This window comes from Saccostrea cucullata, unplaced genomic scaffold (genome assembly GCF_032062105.1).
Source record: "Saccostrea cucullata isolate Sc308-1 unplaced genomic scaffold, CSIRO_AGI_Scuc_v1 ctg125, whole genome shotgun sequence".
Classification (NCBI taxonomy): domain Eukaryota; kingdom Metazoa; phylum Mollusca; class Bivalvia; order Ostreida; family Ostreidae; genus Saccostrea; species Saccostrea cuccullata.
This window is the reverse complement of record NW_026936290.1, coordinates 643,363-668,568: the sequence shown is the minus strand read 5'-3', so window position 1 is coordinate 668,568 and position 25,206 is coordinate 643,363. Positions and strand designations below refer to the sequence as shown.

Genomic DNA, 25,206 nt, shown 5'->3' with positions numbered 1-25,206 from the left:
AAATGCATGGTAAGAGCTGAAAGAAATACAGTGTTGGTTTATCATTGGTTTGAAAACAAATAATGTGGGTAGGGTAAAAGGATCTCAACTGTGTCGGATATAACGTTTTAAATCCCATATTCTTCATTAAAGAACTAGTGGATAAAATGTATAAATCAAAATCTCTTGTCATTGGTGTTACTTCACTAGTCATTGGTGTTACCATAAAAAGGTAACTATTTGTATAGAGATTTAAACAAACTAAGTTTATCTTAACTAATTTTACTTTACTTAGGTGATAACCTCTGACACTCATACTTGGCCTGTGAATTTTTCAGAAGGGAAAATACATTTTCTGTGCATAAAAAAATGTTTGTCATTGGTGTTTCATGTACAGTAAAACTCGGTTATAACGAAGTCACGGGGACCTATGAATTTACTTCGTTATATCCGTAATTCGTTATATCCATATAAGGAATTCGTTAAATTTATATAGCTAGGGATCCAAAATAACTTCGTTATAACCGTGAATTCGCTATATCCGTGTTCGCACTAAACGAGTTTTGCTGTATATGATCTGAAGTTGTCAGTGGGATTACCATATGTTTGAAACGTCTGTAAGTGGGAAAAAATATCTATTTGGAAAATAAATCAAAATACTTTCAAACACCATAAATTAGGTTTGCAAAGTAGAATACAAATAAATAACTTTTCTAAATAAGAAGAATATATTTTGCCTCCAAAAGCACTTGTTTTGTCAATGGTGTAACCATTCCTGTCATTGGTGTTAAACTCTGGGAAGTAATGCCAATGACAATAACACCAATGACGTATTAGTCATAAAATGATCTGGTATCTCTTATTTACCCTGGATAAAGTAAAAGTTTTGTCCACATTGCTATCAGTGCAACGAAAGAACATCTTACGTAAAAGAGTTCAGTGAATATCTAATATTGTTTTGAAATAACGATGGAAACACCACTGACAAAAAAAGTCTGTACTAGTGTACTTTTTTACTTCTGAAGTCCATCAATATGTTCTGATCATGAATATCAAAGAACTTTTTCTGTTGTTTTTGGTTAGAAGTGATGTAATATGACTTAAGACTGTTTATATTCTCTTATCAGGAATAACTCTTTTGTAGCAAAAACAAAAATAGTAACACCAATGACACAAATTTCTTGTACAGTCATATTTAATGCTGTATCAGTTAAATGGAAGATGGGGTTCATATTTTTTTATTCCAATATATATTCTATTTAACATTTACTTTATCATGTTTATGCATACATGATTTTTCAGAAAAAAATTCATACAATTTTTGGCATATTTATCCTTATCTGAAGAGAAAAATTCCATTGACAGCTGAATTTGGCTGATTGGTGTGATAAAAATCATCTATTGACTTAAATGAAATTAATTACGTGAAAATTTCTATTAGTAAGTAGAAAGTATAGATGCCATACATTGTAAAGCAACAATCCAAAATAGGGAGAAAATAAGAAATAGGATTTTACAAAGAAGTGACACGTTTAGCTGCTTTTTTTTATATTGACCCATATATGTGCCGACTATAAATAAAAATTACTTGACTTGACTTGACCACCTATATCACTTGATTCGCGCATGAGCAGAACGATGGCAGATGTGCATTAAAATAGGAGAGAACTAATTTAAAACATAATCAACACTGAAACCAAATATTGTTTCTTTTATGGAAGTTATTCAATTAGTTCGCGAACTTTTTGATCACCCCTCGTATATGCATATAATCTAAATCTTCGTGTTCATGAGTCCATGAAGGATATTAAGATAACGAACATATTCAATCTCAATTTTAAAGCACAAACAATAAATATGTAAAAGGACATGTACCGGTATCTCTTCAAATATTCAAAATATAGATAGAATTCAAAATTCTTAAAACATTTTTCCTATCTCAGAATATATATGGATTCATTTGGATAAATTGCAGACTTTTCAAGACAACTTTAACGAGATACAACGATATACTTAATGCTGTCAAAAAAAAAAACAAAAAAAAGAAAAACATCACGATTCATTTATTGTGATCTGTGTCTATGTAATTTAAACTTACTAGATCTTATAAGGTAATTAGAGTCTAACGTGCACTTGATCTCACTGGCGTGTCTGCACCTAGATATCGTATATGACGTCACTGACGTAATAGACTGTTACATGTATGTCAACAAAGAAACAGAAATGTGGATCGCTCAATTTCTCATTTTTTAATATTTACACGATTGTTTAAAACTCCTAAATATTTTTCATTAAAATATATTCGTTTAAACTTAACAAGCTGAACAAAATTTATAATAATAGTGATTATTTTAACTACGTGTAAGCACATGTTAGTATATCAAACTTGACTGTTCCATTCAATTCCATTCAGTGGAATAAGAGGAGTTGCGGATAAGAGATAGGTACCCCAAAACCCAATAGATGGATGGACCTACGCATGGACAGACATTCCGATCACTAAATACAGGTACCCTTCCACTTATCAAGCGGGGAGTACATAAAGCACGCACTATGAATAATCTTTTTACACAGTAAGCAATGATTTGAAAGATAAAATACCTGGAATTAAGCCCATGACATTGTAATTGGTCACATTGTTTGTAGTGTTAATGATGCGTTCTCCGGGATTTCCTGGATTTACGTGAACCTGGTACATCACAATCTGTCCATTAGGGTTGATGGGAGGCTCCCAAGATATTTCTAAAGAGATGTCCTTTGGATGTTGTGGACAGCTTAGATTAATTGGTGAACCCGGTTCTAAAAATGAGAAAAATAATTGATAAATATTAACAAAGGCGGATGCTTACATACCTCAGTACTATCCTGAGTCAAATGAATAATAAATTTTTATCTTAGTCCCAGCAAAATTTTAATTTATATTTTCATCAGAATTGTAAGGGGTAAAAAAAACTATGTCTTACTTGTTGGGGTAATTCTGATTGTCTCTGTGTATGCTGTACTCCTCTTTTCACCAGTTGATTCACCTGATGTACCACTGATTGTCACGATACTGACAACATAGTATTTCCCAGGAGTTAATGATTTCATTGTAATATGAATCCTTGGATTACTATCTGCAGTAAACTGTATTGTGCTGTCAATCATCACTTCATATCTGGTAACGAAGGTATTGGATGGAGGAGTCCACTTCAAGGTGAGGTTGTTGTGAGCAAAAGAACTTTCACTGTATAAAATAGAACTAGGTGGAAGTGGATCTGAAAAAAAATATTTTTAAGGAAATAGTAGAACGGTAAAAACTATAAATTGACATATGAAAAATACTTAACTCACTTTTATATTGATTGCAAAAAAAACGTAAATAACAGACAGTGAATCAATCTAAAATGCACAATCATAAATGTCCCGGTCTGGTTTAACAAAGATATTATTTAAACATCAATACATTCATATATTTTTTTCTACATTAATAATACAATGATTGCCATACATCATTTACAAAATATTAATAATAACCTGAATACTTACCGAGTATGTTGACTGTGGCTTTATTATTACTGAGATAAGTTCCTCCAGGATTACTAGCTGTACACTGATACTGTCCCATATCATCATCAGTCAAGCTGTTTATTGTTAGAGATGGAATTGATACTGTTCCTCCTGTGTACTTTGAGCCATTTATGGTGATGTTTTGAAGATGAGTATTATCTCTGTATTTTTTCCACAGTATTTTGTTTACCTCTGGACCTTCTACAGTACAAGTAATGGTTACACTTCCTCTATATCTACCTGCGACTTTCGGGCCCGTGGTAACAGTCAAGACACCTTAATTAAAAAAAGGAAAAAAAAATTATACATCTGATACATGTAATGGTTACACTTCCTCCAACTCTACCAGTGACTTTCGGGCCTGTGGTAACTGTCAAGTCACCTTGATTAAATCAGATAACATTTTTAGAATAGAAGCATTCGCCTCTTTACAATTATATTTAATATTTTAGATACGTAAATATTGCTAATGAGTAAACTGGACATAAATCTAACATTTTGTAGTGGATATGGATATCCGGTGATATTTTAATCACCACAATTGTACAATTCATGCAGTGCAGATCGCTGAACAAGAAAAGGTTTATTTATCCCTCATGCAAAATCTTTGCAAGTTTGGTCATATATAACTTCTTAACCACTCACAATATATTATTTTAGAAATGAAATTGGAAATGAAAACATTAGAGAATACAGTTCAACAACAATATCATAAACGTTAGGTCCATGGGCCACATATTGGGTACCACTTACAGGTTTAAACCCAAGTTCCTAAAATTCAATTATAACAGAGCCTTATAGAGAGAAAATAATGCTAACTGGATCCTATAAAAAGAAAAGTTTTTTTTTAAAATAGCCTGTTTGGAGAAGTTTTTATGCATCAATTAACTTCATTAAGATAGTACAAACTGAATATTATAGTAACTCACCTCCAGTTACATCCAGTGCAGCTGGTTCACTGTTGGTGAATCCCACACTATTATTAACCACCATCCTATACGATGTCTTGTCAGTAAATTTTACATAGTTGATCACGAGTTTAGGGCTGAGTCCAGTATCAGTACTTCCAGAGTATTTACCATCTGATGAACTAATGTTAATGTCCTCATAGTTATTATTCGTCCCTTGTTTCTGCCATGTGATGGTCACAGATGGCAGCACTGAGGTGTAGGAACCATTGAATGTTGCGGTGGAATTATGAACTACGGATGTGGTACCTGTGACTTCCACATCAGAGGGAGGAGCTAGAAAACGGGAATACACTTTAAATTAAATTAATTGCATGCAATGCCTATAATATACAAAATTTATCCAAGTCAGATTATTCTTCTTGTCATTTGAGGACTTCTATAAAAGATGACTGATACATGTAATTTCTTAACGATTTGATAATTTGATTCTTTTCAAAGCCATATAATGAAACAGAATTATAAAACAACTTGGCCGTCATTGGTTAACTTGTAAATTTCTTGTTTTCTGTGATTGATGCATACACATTCTCATACTACAATTACACTACGGCAAAGAAAAAAGATGAACTGTAAAACTTGTCTGACAGTAGCATTACATCCAAAGGTAGGTCCTGATACATTGGCGCTGGGTGGACCTGTAGAGCAGTCATTTTATAACATTTCAAGATAAATGTGTATATCTAGATCTATTTTATTGAAATGTAAAATTCCTTTTCATACAGTTTCAAATTTAATGCACATTTATACAGGGTCTGATTTTAAAATTGTGTCACCTCCAGCCACGTCCACTACCACCTGGTTACTGGAATCAGTCCTCCCTAAGTTGTTAGTAACTTGGACCTGGTATATGGCTTTATCACTGTAATCGAGGTTGTTGATGGTAAGTACTATTGTACCAGACCCCAGGTCACCTGTCTGTGTGTACTTTGTAGAGTCTAAGGTTATGTTTGAGAGACTTCCACCAGACACGACCTTCTGCCAAACTACTGCAGTCACATCTACACTTGTTGTGATATTTGCCGTGAGACTTGTGGATGACCCATACATGACACTGTTGACTGGTCCTGTTAAGGACACTGCTATAAAACCTTTAACAAAAATTTAAATCGCGAAATAAATCAGTTTTAAGATAGTTTTTGTCTTTATTAATTTTGTTTTATTTTATTTGTTTTTATTCATAAATTTCATAGTGCACTTTTAAAACTCCATGTAAGCAAAATGAATTTCTTTGAAATACATATGAAATTACCACTTTTTAGAATGTCTTTCCATAAAAAATTAAAATTATCCAAAAATGTTTAGACAATTATTCAAGTGTGATGGAGTATAATTTTATCTTCAAGTTTTAATCAGGAAATTCAGAATAAGAGGGGTTTAATTCGTCAAGGGTGTCTCTTATATCATTTTTTAGCCGGCTAATTGCTTGTATGTTTGTTAGTTGTTCAACCGGATATTCTGTTTTATCATCACCAAATCAACATTTTGAAAGCAAATACTGTACGTGTACATAGACTGCGTCACCCCTACTAATGTTATTGTGATTTAAATTCAAGGCACGTGGTTTAGGTTGATCTTATAGGGTAGAACCGGTGTTATAAATAAAATTGGCAGTAAACATGACATTACTATAGCCTGTTTCTTTTGAAAACATGTCCTGTAATAAATGTTTCCAGACCTTTCTGAAAGACTCATGATTTTCAACAGAAAAAGGGTGGCTAAAGGAGGGGGTGTTAAAATAACTATATATCTGATACTTATACTATTAGAGCACACTAGTGACCGATTAGCTTGTAAAAAATGTGCATAATCATCTACACTGACAAACCTTTGTTTGCCTTATATCCCCGCCTGACACTGTCTTCAGAGCGAATCGCCCCCGGTCGCACAGAGGATCTTACCACGAGGAACTGACCAATCGTTGAATGAATAGCAACGTTTACACCAAATACATGTTTACATTTTACTTCGAACACGTAGTTCAGGTCAATTTACGATCATGTTAATGGACTGCAAAATAAAAAAAAAGATGTTCTTACGAACAAAATACAAAGATAAGAAACTATGAAAGATGTTACGGGCTTTTTTAATTTGTTGTTAAATGGAAAAAATGTTTAATAAAATGTACATGTAGTTTGCGTCTAGTTCAGAACAACAGCGCTTCAAGGGTAAGGAAAACGAGCAGCATCTCATGCATTTAAATGGACAAAACTTTGTTTATATACGTCCGTGATCACGTCTTAGGCCAGGGAATTCACCTGGTAATTGTATTCACCGATAGTACAACAAAGGAATTAATACAGATGCAAATCGCTTTTGCAGTATGACTTTCAGAAACCTAGACTTCCGCCGTTTATTTAACAAATGAATTGTTTGTCATTATGAGCATGAAAATAACATTTTTAAAAATGCTTTTCATTTACCATAAGGTTTTCCTTTTTTTCAAGCGTAAAATTCCTGTAGTATTAACCTATAATGCAATACTCATTCAGCTGATTGGTCAGTTAAAATCATGCTGGTGCCTCATTTGCTAATCTGACGCCAAAAATATAGTCCCGGTTCCCATGCAAAAATATTTATCAAAAAAAAAAGAAATTTTAATTTTCATGACTGCAGAAAATTGTATCATATACTAGTAGAATACTTATTTAAGTTTGAATGAATGCCAGAGACTGATCGATTGAAGTACATTTCTACAGACATCTAGTGTGGTGAAAAACTGAAACGCAGCATAACTTTTCTGTTTACCATGCCGCCACGTGCTAGTCACTTAATTCCTAGCCCCATCCGTGAATAATTTACCCTATCTCACTGAAGTCTCACTACCTCTCGCCAGAGCCACTGCCAGAGCTACTCTGAACTCATCGGGATTTATAATTTGCAGAACACCGAAAAATAAAAGGTTCCGAACACATTTAGTAGGGCTGTGCGTAATCAAGCTATAGTTCAGTCACTGGGTATTGAGTTGTTCGCGTATTCATAATAAGGCGCTACACACTAATACGCCATTGATTGCATTTATCAATTATTTATTAGCAGTATTTATGAATTAGCACATCATTGTCCGCACCAGCGCCGCTAAAATATACGCTAATTGAAGTATACATACAGCATGTTACATATGCTCAGCCACCTTTGAGGCAATAACAAAACTAAAGTGAATTTAAAAAAAAAGAAATAATATTTTTCCGTTTAAACGCAACGTTTTTTTTTTAGTAAAAACCCTACAAAAAAACTGTCAAATAAAATGCTACTTTGTTCTACAATATTTTGAAATTTTAAATTGTAGAGATGTCTCCTTGTACTCATTTCTTGTGGTAACATAATAAAAACAACACAAAAAAAAGACTGATCAGATAGTCATGGATAGTATTCCTACACTTTAAAATTATATATCTTAAGTAACAGTATATGCGAATATTTGTCTCGGTTAAAAATACTAAACAACTATCTCTCAAATATAAAATACCGCGGAATTTTAGTGAGTTACAGTACTTATACTGTGTAATAGAAATAATGATAAGTGATATATATAGCTTTCCTTTAAAACTTTTACTAAACCAAGATAGTTAGATTGCAAATAACATATTTGGAAAAAAAAGTTTGTAAGCGTAACATTAAACGTTATCTAGAGTAAAATGCATATTGAGATTAAACTTGAGATGCATGGAACACTGAACAATTACAGTATTGGGATCTAACAAATCTTCGGTCAGACTTACTTGATTTGCACTCTCCATTATATTCCCCATATCCTGCATTACACCCACACTTTGATGCATTACATAGTCCTCCAGTATAGTCACAGGTGATGGTGCCATTACAAAATTCTCCAAGAGAAGCTGTTTCACTTGTTGCGATGACACAAAACAAGGAAAGTACCTGATTAAAATTGAATAATTTAACAATTAATGTATTTATTCTTCATTTTTTTCCTTGTGATTAAAGCATTATGGCCATATTAATCGCCAATTATATACAAGAAAGGAGAACTGAGAACAAAATACTTCTTTGAGGAACATTGCCTAAAACAACATAACCTCTGAATACAACAAGTAAATATATATAGTCGTCACATTATATATTTACATGTATTCCTCTTTAGTCTACATGTACTTTATATCATCCCTTTCAGCAATGTTACAACTGGGCAACTGCTTGGCGCAACGGAAGAGCGTCTGATCTATAGTCGCCGAGAGCGGAATTGATCCGTACGTCGCAGTTTCAAATCTCTCTTTAGGACGTGGAGAAAGATCCTTTGGATGAGAATGCATGAACCGAGGTCCCGTATCGCAGTAGATGCTGGAACAAAAAAATCTCTCACTGCTCGATGGCCCTGAGTGCCGAAGATGGGTCAAGAGATTTGCAGCCCTCCACCTGCAAGGGGTGGCGGCTCTATATGAGTGAAAAAATCTACAGGATGACTTAAAACAACTAATAAACATAATTAATTCTTACTTTACATTGATCATTAAATGTAACAAAAATAGAAAATATAATAATAGCACTTTTTAAATGAAAACATACGATGCCCGAAAACGACAGACCCATAGAAAACAAAACCAAAGGTGAAACAAGAGACCAGAGAGACCGCACTGGAGACCCGAACCAAACGAAAACTTTAAAGATTGAAAGTGAACCCTCTACCTAATAGCACATTACATAAAGTTTAATTTGGGCATTTCTGGTAGATGTTTTAAAAATGATTGATTATATGTTATTCATTTTACGTTACCTCTAGTCTGACCAATAAAAACACAAAATCGCAAATGGAAATTACGTATGAATAATTTCTAAAACGAGGTAAATTAATGACAAACAAGTTGATCAAACAAGAATTAATATGGCAATCTCGTTTAAAGTCATCATTTCGTTTGTACTCTGGTCAATACAATTTATCATTGAGTCAAATGGTGAGTGACGTTGTAATTGTTAATCCATTATTTATACACTAAATTGACGACGGCAACGAATTCTTTTCCTTATATATCCTGATCATGACAAGGAGCACATAGCGGGCGTGTCCGGTCGACAGGGAATATTCACTCCTCCATGGCACCTAATCCCACCTCTGATGTTTTGGACGTCCGTGTTTGATCTGTTCCTATCTAGTATTGTTTTATGGATTCTGATATTGAATACTGTTCGTTATCTCCAAATCCTTCCTTCTCCAAAAGCACCCAAGTCTTCGATGAAATATGATGATAAGGAACAATATTTACGCTAAAAGTCTAATCAAACAACACATCAAGAGCAGAGCAAACAAGGACCTTCAAAAACCATCAGGTGCTTAGGAAGAGTGAGCATCTTTGTCATGATCGGGAACAGAAAAAACCGTTGACAATTCAGTATGTAAATAATTGCCTAACAATTGGTATGTAAACATCAGTCAGAATTTTATTTAGTGATAAATTGTGTTTGATGACAAGATCACTGTATCTTGCTTAGAGGTTGTACAATGATGACTTCAAGAAATCCCTGCTTTATTAACTTGTTTGTTAATAGCTTGTCTAATTCTAGAAATTGTTCATAGGTAGAGTATGCTCTTCGACATCGAATCAAATGAGAAACATAATCCGGATATTAAGCAAGTAATGAGGGTATATTGCTGCATAAGTAAGGGGAGTTGACCACTGAAAAGTTGAAGTTGTCGTGCGTTTATTTATATAAATCTTTGTTTTAAGGTATTCGTAAATGTCCTTTTCTACTAAAATTTCCAGTTATAAAACATTCTTGGCAGAATCTGTTGTATCTTTGTTTCAAGCAAACTTGGATATATTGAACTCAAGCACCAAACACAAACAAACTAGGGTCCAACATACGGGGATATATATTTTTCGAAATAAGGGGAAATTAATTGACATTGAGTGGCTGTGATATGTAGGTATATATGTCAATTTTTTATAGATGGATGATAATGTAATTCAGAATGTTTGATTAAGATTGGATGGTTTATTGTATATATGTAAAACAAACATTTCAGTTTACCGTATATGTAGTTTCGAGAGAAGTGTTTTGCTTCCTGTTTCGCACACCTTTCAAATAAGATTAATAAAGTCCTGGATTGTTAGGAGTTATTTAACTAAAAGCTGATTTTTTCATGTTTAATCGTATTTTACATTTTCATGATTTTGGATCCTCTAAAGGTCTAATTCATTGGATGTCATGTCAGAGGAAAACATGATTTCTTTTTAGTGTATCAACAAACTTGTGCTTTTATGCACAGGCACCTGACACAAGGTTTCTTCCCATTTCTTTAAGTTTTAGAGATTGACTATTTGCGGTATATTTATGTACCCTATAAAGGCTAGGCATTCATTTTCCTTAATCAGTAATATTACCTGACAAAATTTTAATCTGTAATAGTACCCAATAAAAATTTCAGAAGGTTAGGGGGCGGGGTTTACACAATCCATACGTCAGGAGATGTGCATTTCTGAGTATATTCTTTAAACTAATTTAATAGAAAAATTTTACTTGGGAGCGGAACTAAAAGTTCGTTCTCTGAGTTGATAGGCGAAATTCCCTGAATAACCCATTGCATTCATTTTCTTAAAAAAAACATCAGTATGAATCTTAAACTAGACGTGTAAGTAACATTAAAAAACTTTGTTATATTCACCATACAATATTTTATGAAAACAATCCGTGTGTCTATTTTTAACTTGTTTACTGACTACATAGACCCGATATCAATTCTATCGCAATGTTAACATTTGAGGTAGTTTTATGGCAAGTTGATGCTAACCAGTAGAATGCATGTCGAGTTGTACTAATACACATGTATGTATAGTTCATTATGACATAAAAACGAAACTATTTTTGTCACAATTTTTTACATTTTGTCAATAATCATTGCCTCTAAATTTGCAGAAAAATTTAATCGAAAGTATCATTAGTTAAGGCCTCAAGTAAAACGATAACAGCACAAGTTAATAACTCACTTTTAAAATGTTGTTATCCATAATAGAGTTGTTAACGTTGTTCGTTGTTTTCCTTCAACAAGGAAGCTAAATGCTTGGTTTGCTTCGCAATTTTAGAGTATACATTAAAAAAAAAAAAACGCTTATAGGGTGTCTATCTTACACCTGTTCTTCTTTGTCAAGTTTTAAACTTTTACACATGATATATTAAGGTACAATACCCCTCTGATATGAGAGATAACTGCAAAAAATATTTAGTTGAATAACTTTTAGCATCATAATTTGTTATTTAACATGTTGAATGGGTACTAAACACTAGCCCTACGAAGAATGTTTAATAGATTATGCTAAAAATAATTTTATTTGAATAAAGAAATTTATCCAAAAGTCACGCTTAGAAAGTAACGATACAGGTTTTAATTGGTTAAAAGAAGTTTACAATCTGGAAATTCAAAATCATGTATCCGTAATTCATCTAATACCCCCCCCCCAAAAAAAAACAAACAAACAAACAAACAAACAAACCTCCTCTCGATATATAAGGGCTTTGAATCATAACTTGAATACTAATAAATATGGTCTCCAAAAACTACTTAAATATTATCAATCAGAAACTCAAGCACCTCTTTGATGTCACCTTAAAAACTTGTGTGTGCAATCAGAATGTGCTTTAACAAAATAATTTTGCAAATGACCAATGACCAGGTAAGTAAATTTACGAGTTCTAATTCTATTGAAAAAAAAAACTGTCAATGATATCGAAAAGCTTGGACTTTAATTTATCGTGTGGAATAGTTGTGTATAATGTTGAAAAGTCGTAAGTTTTTAAGCTGTTGATTTTGTAAAAGCTTATGATTTCAAGTTGTCCAAAAGTTCTTTGGATTTTTGAGTATCCACATCTGATTCAAACCACTTCTTGAATATATTGTTGCACAGTATTCTTAAAGTTTTTCCTTCTCTACTGTCAATATCTAAGTGGGGAGTAAAGAAAGAGGAGTGACTTAACATTTACTGGAACCCGCAATGTATCTTTGTTTGGAAGGATTTTTATGAAGTTTTGGAATCCAACATACTATATAGTAAATAAGGTAGTTCAAATTCATTTTGGTTCTGTCGAATGATAAAAAGGTTTAAAACTGGCACATGATTTTGAAGAATTTCTTCCTTAGAAAGGGAAGTATAAGTAGGATTACCACTTGTAGAAATCAATCCAATTTCTTCCAAAATACAATTTATAAAATGAGCCTTACAAACGAAGACAATGTTGTTACCTGCTTTATCGGCAGGGACCGGTACTTTCTGATCATGTAATTTATCTAATTCTTTTTTTCACTTCTGGATTATTGAACACACAAGGATAAGGGATATTAAAAAAAATTAAAAAGCTTGAAATCAGCATTTAACATTCTTAACCTTTTTTTAGTGAATGTCGCCCTATTTCTAAACTCTCAACATTCTATAAATTAATTGAAAAACATACGGCAAACCAAATGATAGATTTTACCTAAACTTGATCAAAAAATGAATAAAATCATGAGTAAAAAATATAAACGAAGTTTCGGGGGTATATAGTTTTTGTCGTGTCCGTCCGTCTGTCTAGCTGTCTCTCTGATTGTCTGTTTGGTTTGTCTGCAAAAACTTTAACCTTGCCCATAACTTTTGATTTAGCGGAGCTATGACTTTCATATTTCACATGTGTACTTCTTGTGACAATACCTTTCTCTGGATACCAACAATTTTGACCCTTTGACCCTGACCTTTTAGATTTCTGTACTGTGAAAAAAACTTTAACCTTGGTATTAACTTTTTAACTGTAAGAGATAGGACTTTCACACTTCATATATGTAATCCTTGTGAGAAGACCCTTCATTAGATATCAAGAACTTTGACCCTTTGACCTTGACCTTTGAGATTGATCTACTTTAAAAAGCAAACCTTGACCATAACTTTTAAAGCTAGAGCTTTGATACTCTTCATAAGTATTCTATGTGGCAAGACCTTTCATTTGATACCAATTACACTGACCTTGACCTTGGAGATTTTTGTACTTATTGAAAAAACTTTAACATTGAACAATGGCTGTTCCATGAGTTAAGCATGCAATGACATATTCATCAATAATACAATATTTAATATATCTAATTTTACTTTGAATGGTTTTTTTTTTCAAACAGATGTAAATATAAACAATAAAATGTCTTTCTTTGGTTGTTAATACGGGAATTAACGTTGCAGCTATTGCAGAAAAAAAAAAATACATTACCCGCTTACGAGGGTTATGTTATTTTATCTGCAACAGCTCCGACATTAGAGTTCTCGTACTAACAACCAAAGAAAGACATTTTATTATTTAAATTACTGCATGGAGAGAACCAATATAGGCCCTTGGCCTGCTGTTCAATCCATATTCATATTGTACTCTTTGTATATTATGAATAAAATACTTCTTAAACTAAATTACTGCATAAAAGGAGAAATTGACCATGGAGAATCTGAAGTCAACTCGTATGTCAGTTTAATTTCGTTGTTAGTTGGAATTTTGCAGTGGATCATCCAAAATATAAAACATTTGGTAAATTCTGTGATACCCTTTATTTCAAGTTCATGTAATAAATGATCGAATGGAAATAGCTATTGTTACATTGTTATGCAAAACTTTACCTTATACTGGTGAAGGGCTTCAATTAGGCTAATGGTTTGCTGATGATTTTAAATGGACAAAGATTTAGGAAATGAATCCCGATCTTTCAACTGCATGGCGGAATTTCATGTTTCAAATATGGAAGGATAATGCGTTGTTTCTGTGTAAAATTGATTTAAAGTATAAGGTTGCATTAAGAAGCATGTTGAAATCTTGTGTTTGACGGCTGAGAAGCAATATGAAAATCCAATATCATTCTGTCTTTGAAAATTTTGTATTGTGAAAAGAATTGGTTAAATTTCAGGATCTACATATGTACTGATCCCAGCTGACAAAAGCAGGCAATAATGTATAATCTTTGCTTGTATGGCTCGTAATTAGTTAATTACAATTGCATTTTAGACCATCTTGAATATACTTATACACTTGGATACTAGTATGCTATTTATACTGTATACATGTAGTCCCTTTCCTAAGGATTTTTCTTTCCAAGTTAGTTTTTTGTACGGTGGCTGGTATAGGAAATGGAATGAGATTTTTTTTTATTATTTCGCGGCCACGAAATAAAAATTGATGGGAATGAAATAAAATTGGTGGGAACGAAATAAAAATTCTTCTTGGTATACCGGTCTTGTAGAGTAGGCTTCCCACCTAAAATCTTTCATCCCGGCTCTAGAGTAGGACCCCCCCCCCGGAAAACTGGCTCTATAGAGTAAGATTTCCCCTACGGAAATCCCACTCCAGAGTCAATTTTCCGGGGGGGGGGGGATCCTACTCTGTATAGTAGTTATAGAGTGCTATTTCCCCCAGAGTCAATCCCCCCCAATGAAATATAAGTTAAGGACAGATTATACAAACAAACCTTGAAAATTACAATTTAAGTCCTATTTAGATAAGTAAAACGAAATTTAAATTTTTCATTTAAAGTTTCAAAAATATTAGATTTACGGAATTTTAATATGACAAAAAAAAAATGTATAGATTAATAAGGATGTTTTCAGAAAGGGGGAAATTTGAACATCATAGTAGGTTTACAATTTTTAGAAATATTTTAGAAAGTTTATTATTGTAATCATTTACAATCAAAAAAGGTCCAAAATTTTTTTTTTGTTTTGAGAATATTTACATTTCATTTGGAAGTTAAATATTTTGGTTGAGATTCCATCATTTGTCCTACAACAAAAGTAAGAATACCCACTCATTTACCTTACAAAAATCAGTTTGACGTTTATCTTTTTTTTCAAAAAAACATTGCAGCTGTGGTTTATATTGACTCTATATCAAGGGGGAAAATCCTACTCTGAGAGAGTAGGAAATTTGGCTCTGGTGTGAGATTTCCCCTCGGGGGGAAATTCTACTCTAGAGTACAATTTCCTTGGGGAAAGCTGGCTATGGGGGAAATCCTATACTCTACAACACCGTTATGCACATGTATTTGCACTCGAAACACTAAAGAAAAATCATATTAAAAGACATTTACTCTATATACATGTATGAATAACAGCTTTTTGAAGATTACATGCAGTAAGCATATGCAGCTGGCAGAAGTAAAACGGATTTAAATTTAAGAATTCTGCATTTTTTTAAATAAAAGTTTTGCCTTTGTATGTGATCCCATGGATTATAGTATAAATTGATAAAACAAGAATGTCAGCAGCGTCGTAGTCATCATTTCGTAAGTTCTATATGGTCGATACAATGACCTTCTCAGCCGGTCGGCAGGGGATGCTCACTCCTCCATGGCACCTGATCCCACCCTGATGTTTCAGAGGTCTGTGTTTGCTCTGCTCCTGTTTTGTATTGTTTTATGAGCTTTTGATCTTGATTACTGTTCGTCATCTCCATATATATGTTTCATCAATGAAACTGATTATGTAGATATAGTTAATTATGATTAAAAAAGGGATAATTGCAAATTTGCACCTATTTTGAATACACGATAATTGCTCATCATTAAGTTGCGTAGCTTGAACTTTCTTTTTAAACATATGCTTCCTGGATTCAAAATGGAATAAATTTATGAAAAACAAAAAAAAAAAACCATAATAATTATACTTTTAAATTGATTTAAAAGAAAACGGGGAAATAAACATGATAAAGCCGAGACCACTGACGAACAAAGAGTAAACAATACAAGTCAAGGTTTAATTAAATACTTGAGGAATTTATAAGAAACCTCTTCCCAAGCCATTGGTTTTTGATCCGCTCCACATTCATAAATTGAATATATTCATGATATTGTATTGTTAATTTTATTGATTTTTTTTTTATTGTTGTGCGTTTGTATCGATTTCGTTAAGATTTATTGAATCAGGCTTCACTCTATGAACCCCAATATCTTTTATGGTTCAGTAAGTACTTTATATTTATACTTCGAAAAAAAATGTCGTGTGACTTTTTATAATCGGGCTCGAAATTCTTTTGCACTGGTGTCAGAGGTCAAGCAAACAGGTCTGCGGTAATATTTACAGTCTCAGAGGTAATAATATCCCGATATAGAACTTCCTGGTTGTGATCTCTAGCAAAGAGATTAGGAAGTTAAACTCCCTCCAAGATGGCATCCAACTAAAGGTGTCCGAAGTTTCCGAAAAGAAAGTGAGGGTGCGGTTCCATGATAACTATAGTAGACGGCGATCTACACAGAAAGTAAACATGAGACTGTCGTATTCTCGAATAGTCCTGATATTGGTAAGAATGTAAGGGGTTAACTTTTGGACGGAATGTTTAATTAAAGTAGATTTTTAGCATTTATCACGTCCAGTCTAATCTCTAAACATGATTTTAAAAGCTCTGTTTGAATATTTCGGTTTGCTTTTATATAACAGTCCAGTCCAATACGAAAAATCGTAATATTACTAAAATTTGTAATATAAGCAATTTCTAACTCTTGTAAGAGTTACTTCCCTTTTTTCTGATACAACCTGCTTGTTATGTTTCATGACAGATTATACGTCTCTGGTTTCATCAAATCATCGTGGATATGCATGCATTTTCTTTGTTTTGATGCATTTGATCCAAGTGCATGCAGAGTCAGAGCCTAGTGAAAGTTGTACAAGTTATATCCTGTAACATCTCGTTGTTGGAGATGAGGGTCTGATTTTTAGGGTAGACTTCGGGAAAAATATAGGGAATTCGGAGATTATAGAACACTATGACAAGTTTTAGGATACATTGAAGTTTTATGGAAAATTATTCCCATCCCTGGGAAAATTCTTATATAAGAATAATAATACAAAATTTTCACTCACCCATTACTATTGTTACTTTCTTCTTGCATTTTCATACTTTTGGATAGACGTCACTGACCAAAATGACCACGTGATAGTAGTACCATTGGGGTATAATGTATTTCTGACGTCACACCTTCCTTAACATCATTCAGTTTCTTTCAATGCTTAATTTTGTCTTACATTACGAAAACTCGTAATATAGTCTCTCACAACATGCTATATTACGAGTTTTTGTAATTTAACTATATTACGAAAAATAGTAATATAAGAATAATATTACGATATTCTGTAATATTACGATTTTTCGTATTGGACTGGACTGTATAACGTTAAAGCTATTCAGAATATATGCCAGGTGTTCACATTTTTTTCTGTAATGTTTTAATATGTTGATGGTGCGACCATCAGGGTGAGTCCAGATACTTCTATTGTTTAATTTACATGATTTAGATTGGGACTGTCAAACCGCACTTGACATTTAGTGCGTCTAGACTCCAGGGATTTATCTAGCTATTTTGTTTTACTACCGTACGTTTTATATATGAAAGGGAAAAATGAGAGCTGCAGGCTCGATCTGAGCGCTGGAGATGCGATGCTAGGGGGGTTCGGGGGTATGCCCCCCGGAAAATTTTTAAATAAACGGGGCAAAATCCTGCATTTTTAGAGCTTCTGAGGGTCATTTCTAGACCTTTTCAAAGACCACAAAAACTTAACTTTTTAGACAAAATATGAAAAAAAAACAAAAATTAAAACCAGGTCAGTACTTTATTGAACTTTTTCTCTGAAAATCTATCACAAATCAATTCTCCTGTTTTTCATGTTTCACTTCTACAGTCTTCACCAAATCTTTTTCTCAGCTAGCTAGTACATGTCCTTAGGGCATTTGTACCCTCTAATTACACTAGCCCAAACAAATATTTACATGCCCAGAATTTTATTTAGTAATTTTATTCTTATTTGCCGTTTCACGCCAAGGAGACGATACAAAACCAATTTCTATCAATCTATTGTCTTGCCCTTAATACCGAATAATCCCTATTAACCGCCCCGGGCGCTTAGAAAATTGCGGAAAGGGGGCGGTTATTTTGATATTCTTGCTAAATTTTGAACGTCATAATATTTTAGCTTCAAGAAATCTTTTGAAAAAAAGAAAACAAATAACAGAGAACTATGGAAGGGAATTACCGCCAAAAGTCTATGTATCTTGCTTTTATTCTTATTCTGCCTACTTCTTTATGCTTTGTTATTATTGTAATTATATGTCACTTTATTGTTTTCGTATTCGTCTTTATTACATTACACTTGAGCTTTTATCGTTCTTTATTTTGTCCTTACTTCTATGTTGCTTTATTCTTGTGAATACATTCTACTTTCTTTTAATTTGATACTGTTTCTTAAATAAACTATCTTGATTATCTCGATTACGAACGTAAATTCAATCATGTATACAATGCCACCTAGCGTTATAATGCGGCACTAAATTCAATGAAGACGAATGCAAGTTGTTCGAATTTAGTGCCGCATTATAACGCTAGGTGGCAGGGTGTTCGCTATACGAGTGTTGGTAAAAATAGGTAAGCAAACCCGGGCCGGGGTTATTAAAGATTTTTCAATTTTCTGCCTTAATACTTTATCAATCGAACTTAAATTTTCAAATGATGTTTGTTATAAGTTCAGGTATGTACCCGATAATGCCATTTCCTCGGAAGATGGTAAGATTTTCCCTGGAAGACTGACTACATAGTGATGCTTCCTTCGGAAGACTATACAGTGAGACTCCCCCCGGGGAAGTTTCAATATATAGCTAGTCTTCCGTGGGAAATCTAGCTGTATATAGCAATTCGTCCCCCTTCATAGCAACCCCTCCCCCGAATATTTTTTTTTAATCGTAAAACAATGTTTATATGCTAACGTTTTCAGTTTTTGAAGAAAAGTTATCCGTCCTATATGAATAACTGTTTAAATGAAACCATTTTAATTGTGGTTAATAATTAAATCAGTTTAACCATTTAGTTTGACATAGATAATCTTCACGAGTACAAATGGATAATGAATTCCACCCCCCCCCCCGGTCCCGTGGATATGCCCCTCCCCCCGGGTGCAATCGCCCGCGTGGCACTGTGGTTACGGCGTCTGCCCCCCGGTTCCGACGCCTATGCATTGTAGTCAATTAATATATTAATAGTCATGTACTTAGTGGCATATGTACATATGAGTAATATTTGGTACTGAAAACAAGTTGACGACCCACCCCCCCCCCCCCCCCCCCACCACCACCACCAAATACAGAATTTTCAAGTTTTAAGATTTGTTCTAACTCTACTGGCTGATGTAAAATACGTTGCGTTCTAAAGATATTTTTTTCTTTATTAAAAAGTGCTATTTCAATGTAAAATATTAATGCATAAAAAAGACTGGGGAGTTTCTAGTATGCCTAAGGTGTTCCCTGGTTCCGACTTTGCCTACCCATAACACTCCTCACTCCTTTGCAAAGCCCCGTCCCTAGAATCACACGCATGAGCAATTACTATCTGTCGTGAAATAAAGTTCAGTTAAGTGGAACCAGTGACGGATTTAAGGAGGGGGCGCTCCCGGCGCCCCCCCCCCTTAAAATTGTCAAAGTAAACATAAATCACAGTTTCGTGTAGAAAATGTAAATATGCCTACTTGATAGACCTCATTTTTACTCTACAAAATCTCTAGAACCCAGGAGCTTCCGGGGGCTTCGCCTCCTGAGCCCCCACCAGGGCTTTGCCCTTGACCCACTGGGGGCATCAAGGCGGCCCCCAGACCCCTTGCCTACTTTTGGCGCCCCATCTAACTTCATTTCCTAGATCCACGCCTGGGAACGTCCTGAAAAACAACTCAATTTATAAATTTATAAAGGGGTATCTAGTATCAAAATATTTAACATTTTTATGTCAATTAAACTGTTATACTGGAATTCAATTATCCAACAAATAACTTTAGTAGAGTGATATTTTTCAGGCGAGAGAACAGTGACGTAGCATCGATTTTGAAAATTCAAGCTATCCGCTGAAAACAACTTGACAAGCAAAAAAAAAAAAAAAGGAAATTTCCAAACTTGAAAATACATAGGCGTCGATCGAAACCGGGGAGAGGGCTTAGCCCCCACTTTTTCCCAAAGTTAAACTTAGTATAGACATTGAACATTACTGCGTAGGTTTAGCCCCCCCCCCCCACTTTCCATGGACACGATGCAGTATAGGTTTAAAATGTGGAAAGTGGTGGTGTTTTGAAAAAAAAAAAAAATTGGCACTGTAATTTGACCCCCCCATCACCACCACACACACACAAAATATGATTTTTGTGTTTGGACAGTGGACATTTCTTTTTTTTTTTTTTTTTTTTTTGCTTGTCATGTTTTTTTTTTTTTTGAAGGTCTAAAAAATATTTCTTACGCTTAGCCCCCCCCCCCGGCCCCAACTTTCACTTTCACTTTGCTTCCGACGCCAATGAAATCATATTAAGGGGGCGGGGTGGGTTTTGGGTTAGATTCAACTTCTTCTATAGTATCAAATTTAAATGTACTATACTACATTAACCTTATTTGACCCTTACCCTTACTTAAAGTGGGTCGGACTTTTATTGAACATATTCAGTAAAGTACCGGTGTGTAAAGTTATGTCTGAAAAAAGAGGCCGCTATTCCTGTGTGCCCAGAGAAAATAAATATAATATGGAGTTTCCATCATTGGATCGGGTGATCGGATTCGGCCTTCAGATATTCGATTGATAAAGTATTAAGGCAGAAAATTGAAAAATCTTAAATAACCCCGGCCCGGGTTTGCTGACCTAGTTTTACCAACACTCGTAGCGAACACCCCTGCCACCTAGCGTTATAATGCGGCACTAAATTTTGACAACTTGTATTCGTCTTCATTGAATATGCTTCATTCTTTGTGTGATTGAATTCACGTTTGTAATTGAGATAATCATTTAAGAAACTGTATCAATTTAAAAGGAAGTAAAATGAATTAAAAAGAATAAAGCAACATAGAAGTAAGGGCAAAATGAAGAAGGATAAAAGTCAAAGTGAAATGTAATAAAGACGAATACGAAAACAATAAAGTGACATATAATTACAATAATAACAAGGCATAAAGAAGTAGGCAGAATAAGAATAAAAGCAAGATACATAGACTTTTGGCAGTAATTCCCTTCCATAGAGAACCACTAAAAATTGTCTAACCTTCCTTTAAATTACAATAACCATCCAAATTATGCTATATGACTCATTTTCCCAATTCAAAATTACGGAATAGACAAAAAAGAAGGAGAACAAATTTTGTACTTGTATGTTTAACTTTCACTTTCAGAAATACATGATTAGGTCGTTCTAAAAATCTTTTACTTTCAAGAATATTTTATATATGAGTTACCTAATAACAAAGTTTCATTTTCACTCTCTTCATTATGGCGGACTTTTGATACGATTCTGGATGATTTTGATCACTGTAAAGGGGGCCCTTATTTCCTGACAATTGAAAAAGACCCAGGGGGGCGCTTATAGGGGTAGGGGCGGTTAATAGGGATTATACGGTATTGTTTTTCATTCCTAGAATGAACTGTCTCTAAAATTTTCTCTTGTGCTTGAAACTGTTTAGATGAAAAATCAAAGACTTCTAAGTATATTTAATGTTACTGGTATTATTTAATTTGATAATACGGAGGCTTATGCCTCAAAATTTGCATGCCGTTAAGGCTTGTAAGTGTGCCTTTTCCACATGCAATGTTACCAGGTCCCGGACTTCGGGCTCCCAGGATTTGGTGAAGACTGCTACTAACATTGTTTTTGTTGTTACTCGATCCATTCTTCCGATTCATAGTGATATACTCATCTACACTTTTCTTTTTAACTCTGCAGTTGCATACGTATCTTTCGATATCATGGACATGGCACATGTTTACCGGTCAATATCAAATAGAAGTTTGAAAATATTCTTTATTCTAAAAGCGTTTGAATGACTAGGATGGTAAATTAGGATAAACTGTTAAACTTCAATCGGACAAAAACGGAAAATTTCAGAACGATATTTGAAATATTCTCCATTTAATTGGGAAAATTTTCATCTGAAAAAGGGGAATTTTGGCACATTTTTCAAGAGGGGAAAGGTACCGTTTACCGGTAGTAAAAACAGCATTGATAAATCCCTGGACTCTGACATCACATGACATGTATGGATGTTGCTTAATCAAAAAGAAGCCTGAACAGTGCTGACATTATATGAAGAATCTTTCATTTACTATTTATCGTAAATATATATCCATTAAATCAAGGCAAATTAATTTTTTGTTGATTCATCTGGGATGCATGTGTCAAGATTCACAGTGTAATAGCCCCTTGTTTCAAATTAAATGGGTGTTGCATCTTGAACGATTGAATAGAACTTGTTCTACTCCGTGCTTCAAGATGCATGGAATTGACCAATAAAAAGAAAGGTCAGAGTTGAGATGGAATCATAAGCCTTATTTTCCTCCATATGGTTGCAAAAATAGCTTCCCAAGATACACAAAAACAGAAAATACTGATTAAAACTACTATTAGAAAAACTAATTTGATTATTATTATATAGAGCAGTTTTTGTTTGTGGAATATATATAAATTATATCTTCCAAGAATTATCATAAAAAGGAAATTACGAATGATTTGTTCAGCTAAAATAAATCTGGAAATGAGATTTGAAGACAATGTTTTCCCTAAGAATCGGCAACAGGCCAAATTGACCACTTCAACTAACAAAAATGCCGCTTTAAAATAAAAATTTTTTTGTAAGGTCCACAGAGATTTTCTTCATAAAGCTCAGCCCCTAGCCTTTTACAACTGATTTCTTACCCTTTACTTTGAAATAAAGGGAAAACACTGGAAGATATTGTTAGTAGATAAATTACATCTTTACAAAGTATTTTAAAAATGCGTGTGTCAAAACACATAGTGTCAATAAGAAGATGCATGAGGCAAAATAGAAGCATGAGTTTAGATGCATGTGTCAAGATGCATAGTGTTAACCAGCCTTTAGGCTTATTACTATCAAATCACTAATTATTTGGGGGTTTGATTTACATTGTTTTCAAGGTTTGAAAAGATCCATTCATGACTCCACCAAATATAATTTTTCACAGATATCACTACTGAAAAATTCTTCAACCAAGAAATCAAAGCCCCATGAACCAGTATATTTTACTCAAACCACAAAAATTTGTCCCCTCAAAAATATGTGATTTTACAGTATTTAATAGAGCCATAGTTAGCAGGATTCCTCAGTTCACATCTTTCAGTTGCACATCTTTGTCACTATTATTACTATACTGTATTTACACATTCTCTTCAGATTCTTACTTGGGTTTGTATCATCACCACAAATGAAGCCGCTTCTCTGGGAGAAGGATGTATATCAAATGAAAACTGTACCGATAATGGAGCAATTTGTGAAGAATCATCAAAAAAATGTGTTTGTAACACAGGAGATGGATATGAGCAAGATGATGGAGCATGCAAACCAAGTATGTTTGACTGTGATGAAGAACTAGTATAACTGTTTAGGATTTTATAATGTATTGTTATGAATAGAATCAATTCATACTTCACTATATTTATCAAAATATCCTGAATGAAACTACTGAGTTTATTTCTAGCTCTACTGGTCAGAGACCAGAACAGCTTATGCGATAGTAATGCGTCCGTCGTCCGTCCGTCTGTCTGTCTGTCTAGCTGTCTGTAAACAATTTTTCAAAATGCTACTCCTCCTACAGTTTTGGTTCGATTTCAATATAACTTGGCACACAAGTAGACTACACTAAGATACATAATTCTGTGCATCGGTTTTTGATTTCGATGAATGGTGTTGCCATGGTTACTTAAGATAGAAATTTTTGTGAAATTTTTTCAAAATGCTACTCCTCCTACAGTTTTGGTCCGATTTCAGTATAACTTGACACACAAATAGACTACACTAAGATACATAATTCTGTGCATCGGTTTTTGATTTCGATGAATGGTGTTGCCATGGTTACTAAAAATAGAAATTTCTGTGAAATTCTTTCAAAATGCTACTCCTCTTACAGTTTTAGTCCGATTTCAATATAACTTGGCACACAAGTAGACTACACTAAGATACATAAATAACATAATTCTGTGCATCGGTTTTTGATTTCGATGAACGGTTACTAAAAATAGAAATTTCTGTGAAATTCTTTCAAAATGCTACTCCTCCTATAGTTTTAGTCCGATTTCAAATAACTTGGCACACAAGTAGACTACACTAAGATATATAATTATCTTGTATATCGATTTTTGATTTCGATGGACGGTGTTGCCGTGGTTACTAAAAGTAGAAAATTCTATGAAAATCTTTCAAAATGCTACTCCTTCTACAGTTTTAGTCCAATTTCAATATAACTTGGCACACAAGTAGACTATACTAAGATACTTAATTCTGTACATCGGTTTTTATTTTGATGAGTGGCAAGGATCATTTTTCTATTTATTGCTGTTTTAAAGTATCAAGTCCCAACTGCTAATTTTCTCTTCCTTTGTTTTATTAAGTATAAACCAGTAGAGCTACAGTCTCGACAGAGACTTCTGGTTGATATTAGAAACTTTTAATTTACAATGTTTCTCAAGTTGCCAAATAAGTTTTACCTCACCTGAGCTGAAAGCTCAAATGAACTTTTCTGATATTATTTTGTCTGAGTTCGTCTGTCTATCTGCCTGTATGTCCCTCAGTCTGTAAACTTTTCACATTTTTACCACGTCTTTATAACCATTTGCCCAATTTCAACCAAACTTATTGCAAAGCATCCTTAGGTGAAGGAAATTCAAAATTCTTCAAAAGAAGGGCCACATCCTTAAACAAGGGGAGATAATTAAGAAATAATGTAAATTTGGTGGCTTAA

General features: G+C 33.7%; 2 protein-coding genes across 2 annotated transcripts in view; one reads left to right on the top strand and one right to left on the bottom strand.

The window, feature by feature from the left end:
- The window catches only part of LOC134245283 (receptor-type tyrosine-protein phosphatase eta-like), a 39,756-nt gene extending 17,632 nt beyond the window's left edge, over window positions 1–22,124 (bottom strand). The window contains exons 1-8 of the mRNA XM_062727588.1: window positions 22,050–22,124; window positions 8,219–8,378; window positions 5,273–5,587; window positions 5,096–5,134; window positions 4,458–4,772; window positions 3,508–3,804; window positions 2,943–3,236; window positions 2,581–2,778 (exon numbers count right to left, since the gene is read on the bottom strand). Coding sequence (XP_062583572.1) covers window positions 2,581–2,778; window positions 2,943–3,236; window positions 3,508–3,804; window positions 4,458–4,772; window positions 5,096–5,134; window positions 5,273–5,587; window positions 8,219–8,378; window positions 22,050–22,124 — 1,693 coding nt within the window. The remainder of the gene's footprint in view (window positions 1–2,580; window positions 2,779–2,942; window positions 3,237–3,507; window positions 3,805–4,457; window positions 4,773–5,095; window positions 5,135–5,272; window positions 5,588–8,218; window positions 8,379–22,049) is intronic.
- Window positions 22,125–22,274: 150 nt separating this feature from the next.
- Window positions 22,275–25,206, top strand: part of LOC134245282 (receptor-type tyrosine-protein phosphatase delta-like) — a 50,143-nt gene continuing 47,211 nt past the window's right edge. Inside the window, exons 1-2 of the mRNA XM_062727587.1 lie at window positions 22,275–22,286; window positions 23,643–23,814. Of these exons, the coding sequence (XP_062583571.1) occupies window positions 22,275–22,286; window positions 23,643–23,814 (184 nt within the window). The remainder of the gene's footprint in view (window positions 22,287–23,642; window positions 23,815–25,206) is intronic.